Source organism: Falco cherrug, chromosome 3 (genome assembly GCF_023634085.1).
Source record: "Falco cherrug isolate bFalChe1 chromosome 3, bFalChe1.pri, whole genome shotgun sequence".
Lineage (NCBI taxonomy): Eukaryota > Metazoa > Chordata > Aves > Falconiformes > Falconidae > Falco > Falco cherrug.
Genome location: NC_073699.1, coordinates 51,430,707 through 51,451,361, shown reverse-complemented (window position 1 = coordinate 51,451,361; position 20,655 = coordinate 51,430,707). Strand labels below are relative to the sequence as shown.

The 20,655-nt window shown below is 40.2% G+C and overlaps 1 protein-coding gene across 1 annotated transcript in view; it reads left to right on the top strand.

Annotated features, from left to right (window-relative positions):
* The window catches only part of LOC106630928 (chloride channel protein C-like), an 81,104-nt gene that overhangs the window by 12,515 nt on the left and 47,934 nt on the right, over nucleotides 1-20,655 (top strand). The window contains 7 exon segments of the mRNA XM_014277246.3: nucleotides 132-375; nucleotides 3,471-3,547; nucleotides 3,549-3,663; nucleotides 8,438-8,535; nucleotides 11,979-12,079; nucleotides 12,573-12,744; nucleotides 14,335-14,506. Coding sequence (XP_014132721.3) covers nucleotides 132-375; nucleotides 3,471-3,547; nucleotides 3,549-3,663; nucleotides 8,438-8,535; nucleotides 11,979-12,079; nucleotides 12,573-12,744; nucleotides 14,335-14,506 — 979 coding nt within the window.

The window sequence follows — 20,655 nt, the reverse complement described above, 5'->3', positions numbered from 1 at the left end:
CCAAAATAAACCAACAAGTCTTTAAATTCAGCCCCATAAAACCAGCTTTGACAGGAAACGGTGTTTATGGAGGTATTTCATTTCTGTTCTTTTCCCCATTACCTGGATTTTGCCTCTTCTACTTGTTGTAGGTGCAGTTTCATTACGGCTGGGGCGGGAGCACGCATAGCTTCAGTATTTTGTGCCCCCATTGGCAGCGGGGTCTTGTTCACGTTAGAAGTGTCTTCATTCTGGGACATCAGACTGGCCTGGCAAACCTTCTTCTACTGCTTGATGGCTATGTTGACCACAGATTTACGGTCCTCTTCCCTCTATGGGTTTGTTTACAGAGGTAATTTTGGATTTTTTGAAGCAGAGAAAATAATTATATTTTGGGTATGTACCGTGTGGGTGTGGGAGGAAAGAGGTGCAACGTTTTAGGTTTGTCTCTTTCAGCATTGTTGCTGGGGGAGTAGTGGGGAAGGGGGGCTGAGAAGGGGAAAGGATGGTATATGTACAATTATTAGATCAGTGGATACAGAAGCCTTCATACTTGGCATCTTTTAATCACTTAGATACAATACAGAGTTGTTTTGTTCTAAACTGAAGTGAACAAAGCATCTACTGTGTGCTTATTAGCTGATCATGTAAGTTGTTAAGATAACTTTCTGTATTGGTGCTGGATAGGAGAGGGCTACTTTAAAGTAAAAGAAGAAGCAGATAAGCTCTTAAATAGGGTGTCCTCTTCTCCTGTAGTTGGCTTGAGCTCCTTGTTGTTGCTGCAGGCATTGCTGTACTGTGCTTGCAGATTAAACATTTGAAAATATGTAATCACTGTTTGTTCCTGGTTGCACAACAGAGGTGACCTTCAATCTCAGCTACGTTTACTTGAGTCCTTCCAGCACAACACAACCTTGATCTTTGAATTTTATCTTGAGTCTGCCTAAAAGTAGTTGTTTTTGTTATGTCTTTCGCTCATTTTTATTGCAAGGTGATTCAATAGTGACGTGCAAGTATCATGATCTTCACTTCTTGCCTAAATATTCTTCTTTGTATTTGACTTGAAGATCAATTAGAGAACTAGAGATAAAAACCTGACCTGAATCCCAGTCCACTTTTTGCTACTAATTCAATTTTTCCTAAGGTAATTCCCTGATCACTTTAATTGCTCACTGAATCTCTTCTGACTTGTATCTCTCTAGCAATGCAGAAACCAGAGATTATGGTATTTTCCACAGGTAGGCATAGCTTGGCTGGGAAAATGGGCAACTTTTTTTGTGTGCATGCTGCCTGATACAATGATTTTCCATATGCTGTGCAAAAATATTTGGGGTATATTTCCTTTACCACAAGTTTAGCTGGGGCAAGTGGAGAAGACATTGGTTTTCAACCCAGATTCTTTGTGTCGACCAGCTCATATTGCAGCCCCCCAAAAAGTTGCAGTGACACAACCAAGAAGATAAAAATCTGTGGTGGAAAGGTGAGACTACACGGACAGGGAAAAGGTCAGGCTTTCTGAAGGCTTTCAGATTCATTGCTGAAGCCAATGTATTGTGTAATGAACAGCTGTGTGCACAGGGAGAGTGGATTCACCTCAACTGCTATTTTAGAATAAGCGTTGCTCTTTCAACACTCCTTTCAGGTTGTTTTCTGAAAAGAGAAGTGGATTCTGTCTTCTTCTTTTCTCTCTTAGTGTCATTAGAGGAAAAAGATAGCTAAAATTATTATCACCATGACTTCTGGCAGGGTTCAATAGTTCTTGGCTCTCAATGCAATGCAGATAACCAGAGATATTTTTGTTTCACCAAACACAGGGCTCAGGGGAAATTTTACTTCTTTCATGTTTTGTGGCATTAACCAACACAGTTTACAGTGGATAAACTCCGAGTTGAAAGGTTGTGGTTATGTCTCTCAAGAAAACTATTTGTTTGCTTTAGTTTCATACTACCTAGCATAATGTTACAAGGGGGGTTTATTGTACTCCAGAGCATGAGATTTGCAGGAAGCTTCACTTTATTTTTACATAGACCATTGGATTAGTTGTAGAAGTGAAACTTGCTCTGTAGGTAGCAGATTTTTCTTGATGACTGGCCAAAGCCTGTGGCTGCTACTACAACAAAAACAAACAATACACTGTGCAACCTTTCATTCCCAGTGCATGGAGCACTCACATGTACATGCACAGTACTTTAAAACAAATATCCCAGTATATCTTTCCCTTAGGAAAAATGGAGGCAGGGAGAGAAAACAATAAAACCTTGTATGTCCATTTTTAGTTTTAGTGCAAGTTTGGAATTAAGTAGAATATAATGCAAGACACCTGGGTCCTGCAGTAAATAAACCAGATTTTTTCTATTTTAAATTAAGCTACTTCTCACTGAATTTCAACATGTTAAATATTAGAGCTCTTTAAATCCTTTGGAAAAGGATGGATTTTGTTGCAGCTATTGGTAAAAATAGCATTATTAGTTTTGCTTAGTACTTAGAGTACCGACATATGTGATGGTTGTAGTCCTGATTATAAGGCACAATATGCCTTACATCTCTCCCTACTCCCTGAGAGTGTATCCTGCAGGTGTTGGGCTGCTTCTGCCTGGGAATAGCTGCTGGGATTCTTCCTCTTCCAGACCCAGTTTCTCAGTCCATAGCACCCAATGGACCAACTCTTCAAGCTTGGCTGGATGGAAGGCTGAGAGTTTCTCCATCTGCTACCCCCAAGATTATACCAGTTTAGGACTTTTTTCAGACAACCCTTTTTACCAGGAGTTTTTTTGAGCATTTTATAATCTCTTACTCTGTCCAGATCCTAATCTTGACAAAAAGCTGTATAAGTCCAAGTCTGGGCTAGGGAAATAATATCCTCACAGCTTGTAATAGATTGCCACCAATCTGTTGACCCCTCTTTGCTGGCTGGAAGATAAAATTAAAACATGCTATTGCTCTCATCCTTAGTGCCTGTTGAGCAATCAAGCAGAAAATTCAATAACTATTCCAGCTGCCAGTTTATATTCTATATGTTGTGATTTGTTTTTCTGTGAGTTGTTCCAGATCAGCATCAATTTTCACAGTTTTACTTAAATAAATTTACTTCTAAATTATCTCAATGCACATGGATGCAGGTTGACACAATATATGAACAGTGAGCAAAGCTCTGGTTCAGCAGAGTCTTTTGAAGTGTTCGTTAAGGCCATTATATCATGTGTACTTGGATGTAACCTGAAATGCTGAGTGCTTGTGGTAACTGCAGTGCATCACAGAGGTTCCTGCTATGTGTGCCAACACCAGTGTCTACCTGCTGGTTCCACTCCTGTGAGATGTACACCATCTCTCATGAGATCAGCTTTAAGTTAATTAGCTGAGCTCCCTAAACCACAAGGAAAGATTTATTTCCTGTATGGGAATCACTTTGTGGTATCAGGTTTTGTAAGAGAGGGTGCAATATGTCATGTTACTGGCAGGATGCTCAGAACATTTTTTTCGCTTTGATTCAGGTTAAGAACTTGCTGGACATGAATGTCTTGGCCTTCGTTCCAACAGTCTTCCTTGGAATGCTTGGAGGTCTTCTGGGAGCTCTTTGTTTCCCTAAATGTAAAGATTAATGAATTAGGTATGCGGTTCTTTAATTCAATTCCAAAAGTATCCCTTAGAAAAACAAGCAAGCTGTTGGAAACTGTGCTCATTCTTGTAAGTAAATAATATGGTTCTCTTCATTATATAATATTTACAGTGTCTAATGAGGGCAGGTCATAAATTGGATGTATGGAAAAGTGGGTCTGACCTGCTGGTACTTGATAACATGCAACACATTACAGCAAACATACGGATTTCCAAAGTACATATAGGTATTTGATGTTGGTGGGTATATAAGAAATGGAGAAGAGATTTTTTTTTTTTTTTTATGCTTGAAGTATTTTTCCTGTAGAGTTGCTCTTACACTGCTGCTCTACTGTGATGGTACTACACCATCTTAGTGACACGTGGCAGTTATGTTGGTGTGCTTTTGCATTTATTTACAATCTACAGGGGGCTGTCACAAGTAGATTTCATCAATTTTTCTCCATTTTTCCTTGCTAGTGATTGATCCTCTCATTACCCCACACAGCTTGCTGGTGTAGCAGAACCAGGTGGGCATCCTCCTCCACACCTCCCCACCTGGGCACTGTTTCAGCTGTTATGTTGGAAAGAACAATTAAGACACTATGACCATAACTATGTGTATTTTTGCCTCAAGACAAAACACGAGATTTCTGCCTGGTTTAACAAGAATGCACGCATGAAGAATAAATGGTTTAAAAGAGGGTTTAAAAGTTATGGATAGGTACACAAAACTTTCTGGAGCTAACTGTGTATCTGGAGTCAGTTATCCCTAGTGGTTACTGATGGAGGTCAGCCTGGAGTCTCAGATTTCCTGGGGAGGCATGATGGGCCCATTTTACTACTAAGCTTTGGAGTTTCCATTTGGCATTTATGGCTTTGGGGAGGATCATGCCACTGGAATGAAAAGGGTATAGACAAAAGGTTCCCATATTTTGAACATTTTCATAATTTTCAATTCTGTGCTTTGGTTTTAACTAAGTATGTTATTAAATGTGGAGGAAGGAAGCTTTCGGAGCTTTTCTGCTGCACTTTTAGTAAATAGTGCAAATTTGGGGTTCTCTGCTAGTTTCTCTAGTGAACACCTGCTTGTCATAATTTTCCTGGTTTTCCACCATTTTTGAGTAAGTGTTTCTGAGGAGTTTTCAGACCTTTTTAGGTGTTGAGATGACCTTGGGAAATTGGTGCACACTGAAGCCCCTTTCTTCTGCACTCTCTTAGGCAGACTTGCCAGTATGTTTTATGTAGGCGATGTATGGTTTTTTTATATTGTTTACTTTTTTTCCCTCTCTTGTGGAGAGAGGGTTGCTCTACTGTAGACCAGTGGGCTGGCCATATAGGTGCTCTCCTCCCATCAGCCCAGACATGCCTTCAGTGGCCCCTGCTCTGAGCCAACAAAAAGACATACGCTTCAGGGAAGAGCAATAATGTTGGTGTGCATCAGTGACCTGGATGATACTGGGAGGAAAACAACTGGTATTTTAAATACGAGAGGAGAAACTTTTGGATCCAAAAGTGTGAATAACAGTAGATTGAGGCACATGGTCAAGTCTCTGCAAGCTCGCCACAGACTGGTACAGGGCTGCATACGTTTCCCATCGGTTGCACTATTTTTCGTCTCGTTACGGTCTGAAAGAGTGGATTTCATTCAGTCCTGGAAAGCTCTGGGTGCTGCGGCACTGCAGCTCCTCTTCCTCTGCCTGGTCCTGCCTGTTGCGACGAGGGTCAACCTGCTCGTTGGGTTCCCTCGTAGGCACATCGGAGGTGAATCGTGACCTGCGGCAGGAGGAGGAGGCGGGAAGGAGGCGGGATGCCCGGGAAGGGGCGGTGCGGGAGCAGGTCCATGCCATCGAGACCAGAGGCGTTTAGCTCCTCTCAGCGGCAGGATGCCGGCGTGTCAGTCTGCAGCCGCGGCTGCTCGACATCTCGCCGAGCGGTGACACCTTGAGGAAGCTCACTCGAAGCTTTTTGCTTCCACGTTCGGAGGACTGGGTAAAGGGAGGCAGGGAAAAGGGGTTTTCTCAGCTCTAGGGAGATTCTTTCCACTGCCCAGCCTTCTTTCGTTGTGCTACAAATTTGTGCCCAGGTCTTGCAAAGGATTCGGCGCTTTGTGCTGTTGAGCGCTGCAGTGGGACATCCTAACAAAAATCCAGTTTTCAAACCAGCAGGATGAGGAATAGAGTCCCATCTGTGATTCCCATTAGCCCTGTGTAGATGCCACGGTTTCCAAAGGATCTCTGTGTGTGAGGGGTCAGGTTTGTAACAATTACTATTTTCACAATTTGGAGCTGGAGCTGTGTGTTTGATAGCTGCGTCTCCTACTATTGGGAAGGGTTTGGCTTTCTCATAGTACATTACGAAACCCATGCATAAACTACATAAACACATAAAACCCACACAGTTCCTTGTTACTTTTTGGAAAAAAACCCACCAAACCCAAACCTAAACAAACCACAACATAAGCCAATGAGACCCAGTATCTTAGAAGATACTATAGGACTAAACATCAGCTAGCGAAGATTTAGTGTCAGGCAAAGAAAATGCCTCCTAAGAGTTATTGTATATTGTTTATGAGTAGTGCCTTACTGACTCCAACAGTTCATGCAGTGGTTAGCACCTTGCCAGATCATACCTGAAACTGGGAGAACAGCATGTGTTTTGTAGGGCTGTAGTGCTTACCAGAGCTTTTCTGTTTGTATACTTTTTCTTCATCCTGTAAATGTTTTTTTAAAAATACTGATTTTTTACATTAACTTTGTAGCACAAACTCTTATTCAGACTGTTTTTGCTTTTTATTAGCTCTAGAAGGTCCTGCTCAGGTCACAGTCCTTATTTTATTATAACTTGGCAAAAAACTTCAGGAAAAAAACTGTTTGATCTGAGAGAGAAGCATAGATTATTTTTTTTTTAATAAACTAACATAATCAGGCAACTGAGAGAAACTGTGTCACAGTGACTTTAACCAAAAATAATCTTGTATAAACCAGTTTGCCTTTAAACTTGGAAAGAACCCATCACAGTGTCTTCCACACCCACAACATAACCCGAAGTGCCATTCCTTTGACTGGAATTGAATATCTAATCTTCAGCCCATAGATTAGGCAAAGCCGTCTTCCTAAGTGCCCTTCTGCCCCTTGGCCTGTGTTTGCTTCTCCTCAATTCATCACCTTTCTCTCTGTGAGGAAATCACAACGTAGATAATGTTTTGCCAAGAATCTGGCAGAGCTATCTTTCTATTTTTTTAATCAAGTTGACTAATGCTTCTGTTCCAAAAGCTCAGTGTTTCCATGGGCAGGGTGGACAATTTAAGGATATATGCATATATACTTACATATTAAGCTGTCAAAACTTTAAAAGGTTACTTGAGAAGATTAATTTTTTTTTTTGTCTACCTAGCTGTGAAGATAGGCTACTATTTTAAATATGTAGCCACTGGCTCCAGGCTAGCTGTCCTTCTAGCTCCCTTTGGACTTTGAGGCTTTGGCAAAAAATTGACCTGGGTTTGAACTGTCCCAGAGTTAAGTTTTCAGAAACAAAACCTGACCTGAGCTTTGCGAAGACTCAACTGCTCCCAGTTTCATCTATCTCTTGTAGATGTGCTCTGCACATAAGCTTATAATCTTTGAGATACAGGGAAACAAAGGCTTGAGATACGATTGTCTGACAAATCATTACAACTGCACACAGCTGAATCTCAGCTTGAGGGTGTCTATAAATGTGCTATCTGAGCTCTTTTAAAAAAATCCACAGAGTGCATGAAATATGGTTGTGTGTTCCAGTAGTTTTTCTCCCGATGTCTACTGACGTTTTTTAAAAATATTTTTTCTTTGGATGTATCTTCATTTATTTAGAAATGTGAATTAATCTCAGCTAAGATAAAAACCTTAACATTAGTTTTGAATGAAATATAGCTTTGTTATATTGAACTATGCTGTATTGAAAAATATGCGTAACTGAAATAGTCATCTCATGTAAAAAACACTTTTGCTCTTGATGTATGCAAAGCAGCCAGTGAAAACACCTTCTGCTGTGCTCTGTTTCAAACACTTTTGGTTTCATTCATGTTTACTTCAGAATGGGTATACGGAAAGCTAGTAGAAAGACCTGTTAAAGTCCCTTCGTCCATTTGGATTGCAATGCCTGTGTGTCTACTGTGTAGTATGTAATCTGCTTTAGGCATTAGAGCTGTCAAGTATTGCTAGGATGTCTAGGAGCTTCCTTCTGTCGATTGACTGAATGTTAGTCCTTTCAAAATGTTCTCCTTATAAGAGAATGGAAGCAATAAGTTTGCAAGTTAGGAACAAGTCTTTAGCTGTTCATTCTAACAAGGGACTTTAAATTTGCATAAATCAGGAAGCAATTTAAATTGAAGCAGTGATTGTTTTTGACATACAGCAGAATTTGAAGTACCAGCCAGAAAACTAGGTCCTTAATGAAAGACACACAGATCCTGGATCCGTGCTGTGTACAAGTTGCAGTCTCAGGCCAGTAGCCTGCAAGGAGTTGGAGACCCAACTCTGGCTGGGTCTCCACTGGCTGCCGTGGCGCCTGGTGGGGAGGCTGGGCATGCATAGAGCGTACCACATGCTGCAAGTCTTTCTGCAGGTAGCGGTGGTCTCTGGTAGCTACAGAACTGGTGGCCAGTTGCCTAGTTGCAAGTCCAGTCTCTGAAGTTAGAAAGGATGAATCTGGGCCTTAACTATGGCTTATGAGCAAATGCTGATCTTCTGGGATATGTGGGCAATACAAAAGGACAATTTCCTTGTGGTAGCTGCTGCCATTAGTGCTTTTAGACACTTTTCTTTCTGTTTTTGTCTGTTTCTACATCTCACAATAGTCTGTTTACTTATTTTAATGCCTGCAGGTATGTACGACAACTGTTACAATATATTTACCGTATTTCTTTCCTTGCACTCCAGTCATGAGCATAAGAAGCAACCAGCTAAGAAACAATGCAGAAATGTAAGTGGGGAGAATCACCAGGAACATATCTATGTAAATATTATCTATGAACCATTTCTCCTAGTTAGTTGTTACAAGGATTTGGGATGGAAAAATTCAAAGGTGCATCAGAGCCGAATGTTTAAAATGAATTCCTGTAGAGACAAGAATCACACTTAATCTTTTAATCACTGAAATTTAATCACACTTAAACCTTTCCAGTGAGAGACATTTGCCATCATGTCAAATTAAAGAAAAAAAAAAAAGCCGGGGGGGAAGTAAGAAACAAAAGTGAGTTAAATGAAAAGAGCCTGAAACATGGCTGTATGTATCACACAAGCTCTTTTTCAATTTAGAATCCTAATTTTGCTTTTAAAGGTGTATAGACTTTACAGATAGGTATATAAGCTTATAGGAGACAGATGGTGCTTTAGTTGGAAATCTGAAACTGGAAACTGGTGAAAAACTTTTGTTATCCTCAGCTTCAGTGAGGATATTGGCTGAGGGACATGGTTTGATCTCTATACAAGAACGCTGACAGGTAAAAACACCAGAGCACATGCCACTACAGCAGAAACTGTAATCCAGACACTTAAAATGACAAACGTTGTGTTAATAAACAAGCAGGGAATAGGTGGCTGAATGGCTAAGGATTTTGTGGGTGATGCAGTTGAAGAGATCCTTGAATCTGATACAGGTTTTGCAGTCCATGTTCCTTTCTTGAGAAATACCTATAAGGAATCCAGAGGAAGTAGAAAAAGAATTGCTCAGATTAAGGTTAAATGACAGCTTGATTTCACAGTTACTGCAAAAAGTCACTACCAACTTCTAGTTTTACAAATTCATAAATTTGCAAAAATTATGAATTCCTCCTTCCAGGTGGGCAGCGTCACATATATTGCATAAGAACTGTAAATACTGAATAACTTGCCATTGCTGAGTGGACCCTGAATAGTTTATTAAGTATATAGAAAGCAGACATACTTTTCTATTCTTGCTCAATTCTGGACTGTCACTTGACTTGCAATACCTTGTTCAGTATTGTTTGCTATAAAATGTATTTACATATTCTTTATAAAAGCAAACTTTGCACTTAGCACCAGGATTTGGTGACTATGGCTCTTTGGATTGGTACAGGAAAAGCCCTTTTCCTCACCCTGACAGCCTTTTTTATTTTAAGGACTAAAGGCTTGCAAAATGTTATTTTTCAAAACAAAACTATTTTTGCTCTAAAGGAAAAACATCTGAAACCATGATAATTTAATTGCTTTTTTTTGACTGTCTCTGAATCAAAAATAGTCAGGCTGATCCAACCTAGAGGCTAAATGGTCTTAGTGCCAATTTTTCATTTGGTGTGGCTACAAGTTATAAAGAGTACATGCTGTTGAAAATGGATAGATCTGAAGGAAATTAAACACCAAATCGTTCTGGACTTTGCAGGGTCATGCGTGTGCTGAAGGTAGGGATAATGTTTCTAGGAAGCTTGTAATAAAGTACAAGACTAAACCTGAAAAAGAACTTTCTTCACTGTTCTCCTGTTCTTAGACATTTAAAAAGGTAATTATGTTTGCAGTTAGGACCATGTAGATTTGGCTTATCTTGGTGCGATCTGAGGTTCTTAGTCAGTTCTCCAGAGATAGGTAAGTATCATTAACCTTTGGAGATCCAACAGGTTAGTAATAGGCACCCTTGCTGCTTTAAGATTTCTAATAAGAACTATGTAATGAAAAAATTGTAAAATGTTTTTGTCTTTTGTGCTGATCCAACTCAGTGAAGTGTAAGGTTTTTTTTCATTTAAAACATGACAGTATAAGAGCTACAGCTCCAGATGAGGCTGTATGCGGCTATGTCAGTAGGACAGTGCTTCCTTCTAGCATAACATCCTCATAAATTTATGCTGGAGTGGTGCTTTTAGTAGCATGTTGTAGTGCTTCCAGCAGGCCTTGATATTCCTACGAGGAGGAATAGGAGGTCATAGGGAGGCAGGAGAAGGAGGTAAAGGAGCAATGGGCTTCTTCTGTTAGCAGGTCTGGGTACAACACATGTATTCCTGCAGCATGCAGTATGGCAGTGCAGTCCTCCTGTTGGCACCAGGGAGAAATCTGTCTTAACTAACTGTACTGATTTCAAGTGGAAAGAGAGTTAGTGGTACAAAACCCTGCGTGTAAACAAGTACTATGTCTCCACCCTCTATGCTTTGTTCTTCTTGCTCAACCATGTATTTTAATTGTAAAAAAATTTTCTTTTGTTGTTTCTCTCTCTGTTACTTTGGCATTGCTGCAACCTTCAAATTGCCTCTCGGATGTGTGGGTTTTTGTGTGCGCACTTCTTTAATGGTAATAGACATTTATATAGAACTTGAGCCTTTGCTATAAGTGGGTTACACAACCATATGACTTCTAAAGCAGGACGGAGTAGTAAGTTTTTTTATTTTTTATTGACGGTTATGAATTTGGAATATATTCTTGTTGGAGTCGTTGGATTAATGTAAAAAGCAAATACAGGATTGGGAAGTATCTTGTGTTCCTCTGGTTGCCAATCTGGGGTCTGGAATAAATTTTCTTGTACTAGATGTTGGCAGCATTTTAAGTTTTCCTTGTAGTTCTGAGCAGGGAACTGAGTTCAGGTGGGTCAAATACCACAGATCTCCTGCTCTTTGTTCCAGAAACAGAGTTCATAGTGTTACTGTTTAGGTTGTGGTGATGTCCAAAACATGCTGGATGCTTTCCAGACTGGAAGAAGAAAGTCGTACCTGCTTGAAGAGTGTAGTTGCACCAGATGACAGAGATTGAGAAGGTGGCTGGTCATGGTCAGCATGATAACCGGCAGTCTAGGTTGCAAGATGTTGAAATAACTAGTGCCAGTATTTACTGAAGAAGGGCTTTAAGAACGTGTTGGACAAATATCTTTTAGGTGCGGTTTGGGTATAGCCTATGCTGCTGTGCAAGAGGAAACCTCCAAGTTCTTCCAGTTCTCCATGTGCTCTCCTGTGCAAAGCTTTCTAACTGCAAATGCATCTGTCAGCTTGGGACACTGTACGTACCCACTGAAGGTGTTCATCAGGAATGATAAATTTTTGGTCTGCTAATCCTGTTTTATAGTGTTACAATGATATGTGATGGATAAGGAGACCAAGGCCTGGCTGGGAATTTTCATCAGATTTTTTTCCCTCTGTTTTCCGGTTTTAGGCAGTCTAATGTGATTCCTGGTTTTGGAAATTTTGGGTTTCTTCAGCAGGAGGCTTGTTTATGTAGAGGAATATGAGCTCTGCTAAACCAGATTTATTAGTTTAGTAGAATAATTAATAAACTGATCTGGTACACTAGATTTATTAGTTAATAAAACAGCTTGAGAGATGTAAGGGAAAGTAGGGTTTTGTGTAAAATTTATATCTAATAGACATGTTCTGTACAGGCACTAAGGTGATTTATTCATCCATTTATTTTTTTTTTTTTGTCTTTAAGCATAAATCAGTTTAAGATGGAAATTTCAGAATATAGCTGTTCATCAAGCACATGGATTGGTGCAGATGGAGTCAGATATTCTAATCAAACCTTCAGTCAAGGTAACGGGAACTAAATGAATGGTACCTGGGAACAAACTGCATTTATGTAATTTGAGGTGATATCCAAGTATATTTACTCATAATGTTGGTTTTCTTCAAAGTAACGTAGTGCTCCCTTTTGAGGGATACATCAGAATTGAATTCCATATTTGAGCCAAGTATGCTGGGAAGTTCCTGACTTACTACCCTGAAAAGAATAGGCAAAGAGCCCTGCTGAAGTAGTATAGTTGCCTTTCTGGCTTAAATGGCTGCAGTTTCTCCTTGTTTTGATCAAGATTAACGTCACTCAGACCAGACTGGAAAGAACAAATATTCTTTGTTTTCCTGAAAGTGCCCCAGATGCTCAGGCTGTCATGTAAACTCCAATTAACTGTCTATGCACTTTGCTGATTTTTTTAAATCAGGTTTAGGCAAATGAACACTATTATTCTATTTTTGTAAAGGATCCTCTTAATGTTTTGTATCTCTCCACATCTCTTCCTCTGTGTTGCAGCTGTTGCTTTTCTTGTTGAAAATGGGAAGCGAGGGATCACATATCTTTTAAAATGTGGGACTCATGAAGAATTTGGATATGCTTCCCTCTGCACTGCTTTGGCATTTTATTTCATCCTCAGCTGTTGGACAGCAGGTTCTGCTGTTGCCAGTGGCCTGGTTATTCCTATGCTGTAAGCTTCACCTGTCTTGGTTTGAGCCTCCTGTACAAAAGGCCTGTGTTGAGTAGCAACAGTCTGAATTGTAAGCTGAAAGCTTGGCAATAGCAAAGCTATAACTGCTTGGAGGAGGTTATATAGGTGGAACATGATGGCTTGCTTGGAAAGAGATGCTAAAATTGTGGAAGAGAATGAAGAAAAATCATCTGAGAATAGCTGTGGAAGGACTATAGCCAAAACTATGTGCTTTCCAAGTATAGATCATTTGAGTCCTTTAGGGACCTGGAGAGTCTTGGCTGCTGGCTCTGTCTCTGTAACTGTAAAATATGGGTTCAGATCCAGGCTTTTCATCTGTTTCTTGTGCACCTAATAGCTTGAATCTTAATCTTGGACATCAACACCCTAGACTTTGGAGAAAACTGCAATTAGGCCTATTGTTTTACATTTTAGAAAGCTGTGGCAGGCTTGAGCAAAGTTCTTACACTAATTTTGAGAGGTTTAATGTTCAGCAATCAGGGAGCCATGGCTGGAGACTGGGTACCCAGCATAATGCAGTTCAAATACTGAAACAATTCTAAAAAGAGATAGTTGAGTGTACAACCTTCTGCCTTTGCCCTACCCCATAGTATTTGCCTCCTATGTTCCCCAAACTGTTATCTAAATAAATTTTTAATATGCCGTGTTTGCTGAAACATGGCATACTTGGCTGAATAGATACAGATAGTCTGTCAGCAAGCACCCGTGTTTCTGACCCAATAACTTCATTTTTATAACAATTCTAGAAATATTAGAATTGCATCCTTCAAATAAAATGAATCAATTGCATGAGTAAGTGGGAAAAAGTTGTGTAATGATACAAGACGATGCTCCTCAAATCAAATAATCTATATCATATAGATGGCTTTTGTATAATAATAATAATTCACCATTTCTGGAAGGTGAATGTCTGTACAAATCCAGTTCATTGGCTGATGCTTGAATCTGTGTATTTAATTCCTTGCATATGGAATGAAATGCTGTGTATCATGCCAGCAATTACCTGCCCAACTGTGCTCAGTTTTGGTTTTGCTCTTCAGTGTAGCATATGGTTGGTTTGAGGACTCCAGGGTTCTCTTCACAGCTTCATTCCTGGTTAGCTTTGAGCAGGTCATTAGTACCGGTTACTCTATTTTGCCCATTTTTTATATGGCTGTATTATTTTACTTGCCAGGTTTATGGGACACAGGTAGACTTAATTTTAAGAAATTATATAAGGCCTGAGCTCTAGAAGTGTAGGCTTTTTATCTGAAATATCCCAGTGTGTGCATCTGTGATCTATACTTTTGACTGGATTCTAGTAAGGTTCATTTTTATCTGACTTTGAAGGACGTCAAGACAGACGTGCCGATAGTCCTTTTTCTTCAAAATATGGTAGATCTGGCAGTTTCATGCTAGTGATCAACACTAAGTAAATGGTTATACGAAGGAAGGGTGCTAGAGCTTTTCTTGGGAGAGGAGTCACTACAGAAGTTGACAAAATTAATCCAAGATCAGCAGAATATTAGAAGCATTTGTAGAAAACACTATCATTGGCAAGAGGATTGCTTTGTTTCTTCTTGCATACAGGTACACAGGAGCTTTGTATGGTAGGATAATCGATTTGATCCTTGTTTCTGTTTTTGGTGTTCAAACTAATGAATATGGAGCATGGATTGATCCAGGTCTCTTTGCTGCCATTGGAGCTGCCTCATTTTCAGTGGTGTGTCAAGACTAACCCATCTCCCTCACTGTGATAATGGTATGTATGTTCAGTTTTTAAGTATTTGTGTGGCCAAGGTTGAGTTGAGCTTTTGCTGCTGCAGCTAAATGAACCACAGGTGTTCCATGCACATTGAATCACAGAGAAATAAATTATTGGCCTGGCTATTTCTAGCTTGCCTGAAGAGTTTTGGGTTTTTTGGTTTGTTTTTTTTTTTCTTTTTCTTCTTTTTTTCTGGGACCTTTTATTTGTGAAGTGTAAGTTTGGAAATAACACTTTGAGAAATCTGATTATCTGTTTTCCAATGTTGAAATTTTTTGGGGGGTTGCAGAAATTATAATGGCATCTGAGATTTACAAACAAGAACACAGAATATACTATCTTTGGTTTCTTCTGGTTTACAAAAAAAATGGTAGATCACACTGTTTGGCTTGTGAATTGACTTCTATGGGGGCTGGGGGCCTTGTGCAATGCATCTTTTTACATTGGGGCTGAATATGGCCTTCAGGGTGGAGTAAGGGAAGGATTTACAGTAGTATGGCCAAGTGATGCAATGGGACGCCTCCTAGATCTCTCTGGTAAATTTATGCCTTATAAAATTCAAAAGTTTGAGATTCTCTTGGAACAACGTTTCATACTTATCTTTCCTACCCCCCCCCCCCCTTTTATAGCAGAAGATTTTGACTCTGCGCTACAATACTTTACAGGCAAACCTTTGAAAGCTAAAGGATTTGCGAATAATACTCTAATTATAATTAGAGAGGATGTTCTTTGCTCCCCCCAGCTGCAACACCTGGCGATGGTGAGTTGTAAGGCACAGCTGAAATTCAGCTTAGTCAACAGAGTAGTGGTGTGGAGGACACAAGGGGGAAGCTTTCACCCTTCCACAGCAGGACATTCAAGTCCTGTGAGTGTTACTGTGTGTGGAAATTTCACCCATGACTAAACTCAGTCTTGGCTGCTGGGCTGACTTTGCCCAAAAGGATCTCATTAAAATCTTTGCAGATGTCAGGATTTACCTGGAGTGACCAAGCCAGGATTTTCCCTCCTAATACGCTCTTGCGCAGTGTTTGATAAAGCAGCTGTTTATTGGCACTTGCTCTGAACTGGGTTCATTTTAGTGATAGGTTGTGTAAATTGTGTAGGGAGCATTTTTTTAATGTTTAGCTTGAAAGGTGTTGTATGTGCATAAAAAATTCTCTATTGTGAAATAATAATTAGATTGATTATGGAAACACTCCTCCCTCGGTGTTCTCTTGGTACTTTAGCACTTACTTATCCGATAAGTATGAACACACTCTGGTATTTTTGCTTCTTTTATTGCTGTTAGGCATCTTTCAGAAGTTACTGCATGATTTGTTGGCCAGCTACTATGTCTGTAATACTTGAAGGGGGAAATGTTGGTGCATGAACACTAGGTGTAAGTTTTTTGACAGCCCCAATTACCACTAAATGTAACGTCCTTTCCAAGGTAGACCTGTTGGATGGGGCTTTAAGCAACCTCGTCTAGTGGAAGGTGTCCCTACTTATGGCAGGGAGGTTGGAACTAGATGATCTTTAAGGTCCCTTCCAACCTCAAACCATTCTATGATTCTATGAATTTAGGTATCATTTGTAAACTATTACTTTATGGTCTTGCTGAAGATACAAGTCCTTAGTGGCAAAAGCATCTTCCTTAGCTTTGTGCTTATGAGGTTGTGCTTCATCACAGGGAAGTGAGAGGTGATTACGTGCCAGAACACTTGCTGGTCTTGGATGACAGAACGGTGTTTTATTCGGCCTCAGTAGAGAGAAAAAGCCTGCATTTTACTTGCTTCTGTTTCTCCCTGCCTTTCCCATTACCTGCACTTACTCTTTTTTTTTTTTTTTTTTTTTTTTTTCTTTTCCAAGTGCCTCTGTGAGCTTGCATGTACGGCATATGCAAAACAATAGCTGGAAACTGTTAAGAGAACTGTAGGAAACTCAGTTGAAAAGGCACTAGAAAAATGATGAGGATTGCATTGCAATGCGTTCTGAATTCCCCTAGGTGTCATGTTATAACTCTGCTGCGCCACTCTTGCAGCGGCAGATTGTGTTTCAATTCATGTTCATCCAAGATAAATAGCTGCATTGCTTGAGGAAATATTAATTTTTGAGGAGAAAAAAGGTCTTGGACATGACAATGCAAACACATAATTAAAAGGTTGTGCCCTCAAACCATAAAATGCACATATTTTTCCTATATTGTCTGATGGGTTCAAAAAGAATTGAGAATGTTTGCTTTGGCTTTTCACACAGCCTTCCATTTGGAAACAGTTATGAATGTGGGATTTGTAGTGAACAGGTTTGTAAGATGCTTTTTTTTTTTTTTTTTTTTCCTCTCTTTTCCTTTCATGGCAGACCCCACAGGCATCTGCCCACCTCTTCTCTCTTGGCTGCCTCTTTCTACCCCCCATGCTGCCACTTGACCCTCATCCTCAGCTCTTTGCAGCAAATAGTAGATGTGGTGACATTTTCCTTGGCAAGTATAAGGACCAGCCTTATGACTTGCCTTCCCACAGCCTTCTGTCTCCCATGTCTTTTTAAGTGTAACATGTCCTGAGCTTGCTGGTCTCAGGGTGCTCTAGATGTGGGAAGAGGAATAGCATCTTCCTACAGTGTGTCTTGTCTCTGGGTCATTCTGTATTTTTATCATTCCTTTTGTATTTTTACCTCTCAATAACAAGGTTTAAAGATGAAAGGTGGCACTGGGCTAGCCTACGATTAGTGTTCTTGTCCAGTACTGCTGATGCCCCTGTGTGCAAGCTGAGAGAAGCTTTATTTTGATCCTTTGTCACCCAGGTTGCCTTCATTTCTGTTACACACAACAGAAAACAGCCATGCCTCTCTTACCTTTCTTGACTGTTCTGTTCAAACAGAATTAAAGCAGTGTATCAGTTTATTGGTCTAATTTATTTCTCCAAGAAATCTCTTCTGATGAATATGGGGAATGCAATTAATTCTGAAAAGGTTAAAGCTCAGAATCCTCCTCTGAGTGTGAAACATGGAAGTATCAGTCTTTTGACAGATGTCGACTAAAGGAGAAAATAGAGTATTCCTTAGGATTTGGAAGGGGAAATGCCATGTCATTACATAAACCAAAGGGAAAACTCCGTAGGGGATTAAACCACCTAAGGTCTGTCCTTGAGTCTTTTGCTAATGGTGGGTATGGCTGCTGTGAATGAGTGCCTTGTGCTTATGGGCATAGTGTTGGTACTGAAATAAAATGACCATCTGATGGGTGTTCAGAGCTCTATCAGAAGTTGCTTGTTGATGTCTGTCTGCATCTGCAATATGGCAGAAATAAGCAGCTGTATGTAAAATCATCTGGTTCATAAGACAGTATTGAAGACTCAGAGATGAGGTTTGCTTGTGCTTTCTACTTTCTGATGCCTACATCCAGACAGGAACACTGGCAGAGCACTGTATTTAATAAACTGCACTGCTGTAAGTGACCACTGTCCTATAGTTAAGAAATTTGGCATCTTTGTTATATACATTCCATTAAGAAATGAAAATGAACATTTATTTTTTGCATAATTTGGATACCTCAGTTGTAATACATACTCCTGACATGCTTCACAGCAGTCTTATGCGTTGTCTTGAGTAAGAGCAATAAAATAAACTGTATCAGCAGTTAGTAACAATCAAACCCTAACTTCCCCCCTCTCTCTGTAATTCTTCAGTACATCTAATTTAGGTAAAATGTGCTTACCTCAAATTATAGGCAGGACCTAATGCTGCACATTTTGTGGCTAATCTTCTCACTTCCTCTGAGAGAGTAACTCAAGAAGCTGAAGTCATTGCACAAGAAATTTAAGTAGAGCATCAGCTGTGGGCACTTACCGTATATATGACAGACGCGTCTTGTTTTACATATGCAACGTGAAGATACAGCATAGACCCAATCCAACTAATGAGAAGGAAGTTTTAAGAAAAGCAGAATGGTGATATGTTAGAAAAATAAGCTCAAGACTTCTAAAACAGCTGTGTTGCTCAATGGTTGTAGGACACAAGATGCTGCATTTTGAACGGTTTACAGTCATGATGATGCCAGCAGGAAGGATGGTTTTGAAAATGCTAAACCAATAATAAATTCTGAGTCTTTCCTTGTTGGGTGGAGGTGTCAGATAAAATGACATAGCTGGTGCTTGAAGACCAAACAGTGAAAACAATCCTAGCTGCTCATGGCATTCCTTGTCTGTGTTGCAACATACAGTTGTCTTTAGACAACATAGAGTTGATTTAAATTAAATTTCTTCTGAATGAGGCCTGATCTAATGGATGACAGTTCTATTCTACAGGCAAGGATGGGTAAACTGTATGTTAACTGGGCAACAAAATTGTGATATGTATTACTTTTGGATTAAATGTAAATTTTAACAGATATAAATTCTAGGATTTCTTCTTGCCTAATGGGATGCCAGAAAAAGTCTGAATGGGTGTGCCTTTCAACGTGCTGGGAGTGGTTGGACTGTGTTATGTTCCACTTCAGCTTCCTCCTCTGTGGTGCTGGGGAGCCATGGACTGGATTGCCAGTAGCGGTGTTTGGGTCTTGGTTGGTACCCGGTTATACCTTGTAGCATTTCTGTGAATTTCCCCTGCTCGCCTCTGCAAATTATTTATATTGTGCTGTTCTGAGTGATTTTTGGGGGCATCTAATTAACTTACATGCAGAGAAGCAGAGAGAGAGTTTTAGCAGAAATGCTGGGCTGCCCATTGAATTGCTTTCCCTGTGATGTTCTGCACATCTGTCAGAACACGAATGATGTTTCTTCAGTTTTCAGTTCCAGCCTGCCTGCTGCCCCCTTGTTACCTGTTGCTATTATTACTTGGCTGCTGGCAGGGCAAGATCTCCCTGAGAAGGGAGGGAGGATGGCTCTGGTGGTGCACGTGCTGCTCGTCATACAAACCAGCAGCGCCCATTTGTCCTGGGCAGCCTCCACATCCATTTGGGTGGGGGCTGTTTCTGCCACCCAGACCTCCTGCTTTTCCCTCTTCCCTTCTGCTCCTTGAGCTGGGAAGTAAGGAAGGAAGCAGCTCATGGTACGAAATGGTTGTCTTGTCTGGCCATTCTCTGGGGCTTGACCCCTCTGGCTTATGAGTACCCGGGACTGTTGTGTAACCAACAGGGAGAGCCTGAGAAGGGAGCTGGATGTTACTCAAGGAGCTGTTTCTGCAGAGTTGGCAGAACTTAATGGTGCAAAGGGTCTTCAGTGCAAACTGTGCCTCATGTGAGGCTTGTTCATGTAGTTGCAATCTTCTTGGATCTTGATCTAGTATGGGAAGGGAACAATAAAAATACCCTTTAAACATCTGACTAAAACACCAACTACAGTGCAGGTGCCTTTCTGTAAGGCACAGTTTCCACCCAGTTTGCCTTACTTTTATTTGGTAAATTATTAAGTGTACAAAATGAGTGCTGGCACGAAGCTGGCCTTGTGTACCAGTGCCCTTATGTTCTTCCCAAAGTGAGGACCAGCTGACCCTGAAGCGGTGGGACTTGAGTTGTGGCACTGTCATGCTGTGGGCTTCAGAAAACGGAGGCTATTTGATCTTGGTCCATGAAGAGCTCTTCAGGGCAGGTCTTATGGCATGAGTAACTACAGGAAACAGGGTATTTTGCAAGATATCAAATTGAATTATTTAATCGATCCTTCTGGTCTTAAAAGAAACCAGTCTTGGTTTTGGCATATAAAATGTGGTGTAACATCTGATTAGTTGAAGAGAAGGAAGTTCCCATCCAAACTTGTAATACCATCCAAAGAGTGATCCTTTCCTTGATAAGGTTCATAGTTTGCTGAGGTGTCAGGAGAAAACTTCTCTGAGTGCTGAGTACTCTTTTGGCGTACCATCAAGCAGGAGAACAGGCAGATTTGAAATACATTAATTTCTTGTTCACATGAAAAAATCTTATGGTCAAATAAGATTAGTATGATCTTATGGTCAAATACAGCAAAATGTTCTTCAGTGCCTAGTTTTGTGGTGTGAGTGACTGTAAACATGGAAGTCTGCAACAGCTCATTTTTTCAGCACCACCCTTGTTAGAATGATTTTAAAAAATGCCCTCTACTCTATTTTTGACTGATAATTAGGCCTTCAGATTTGTTTTTACAAACACCTTTGACATTTCATCAAAAAGCTGAACATCTGAAAAACGGAAATAAAGA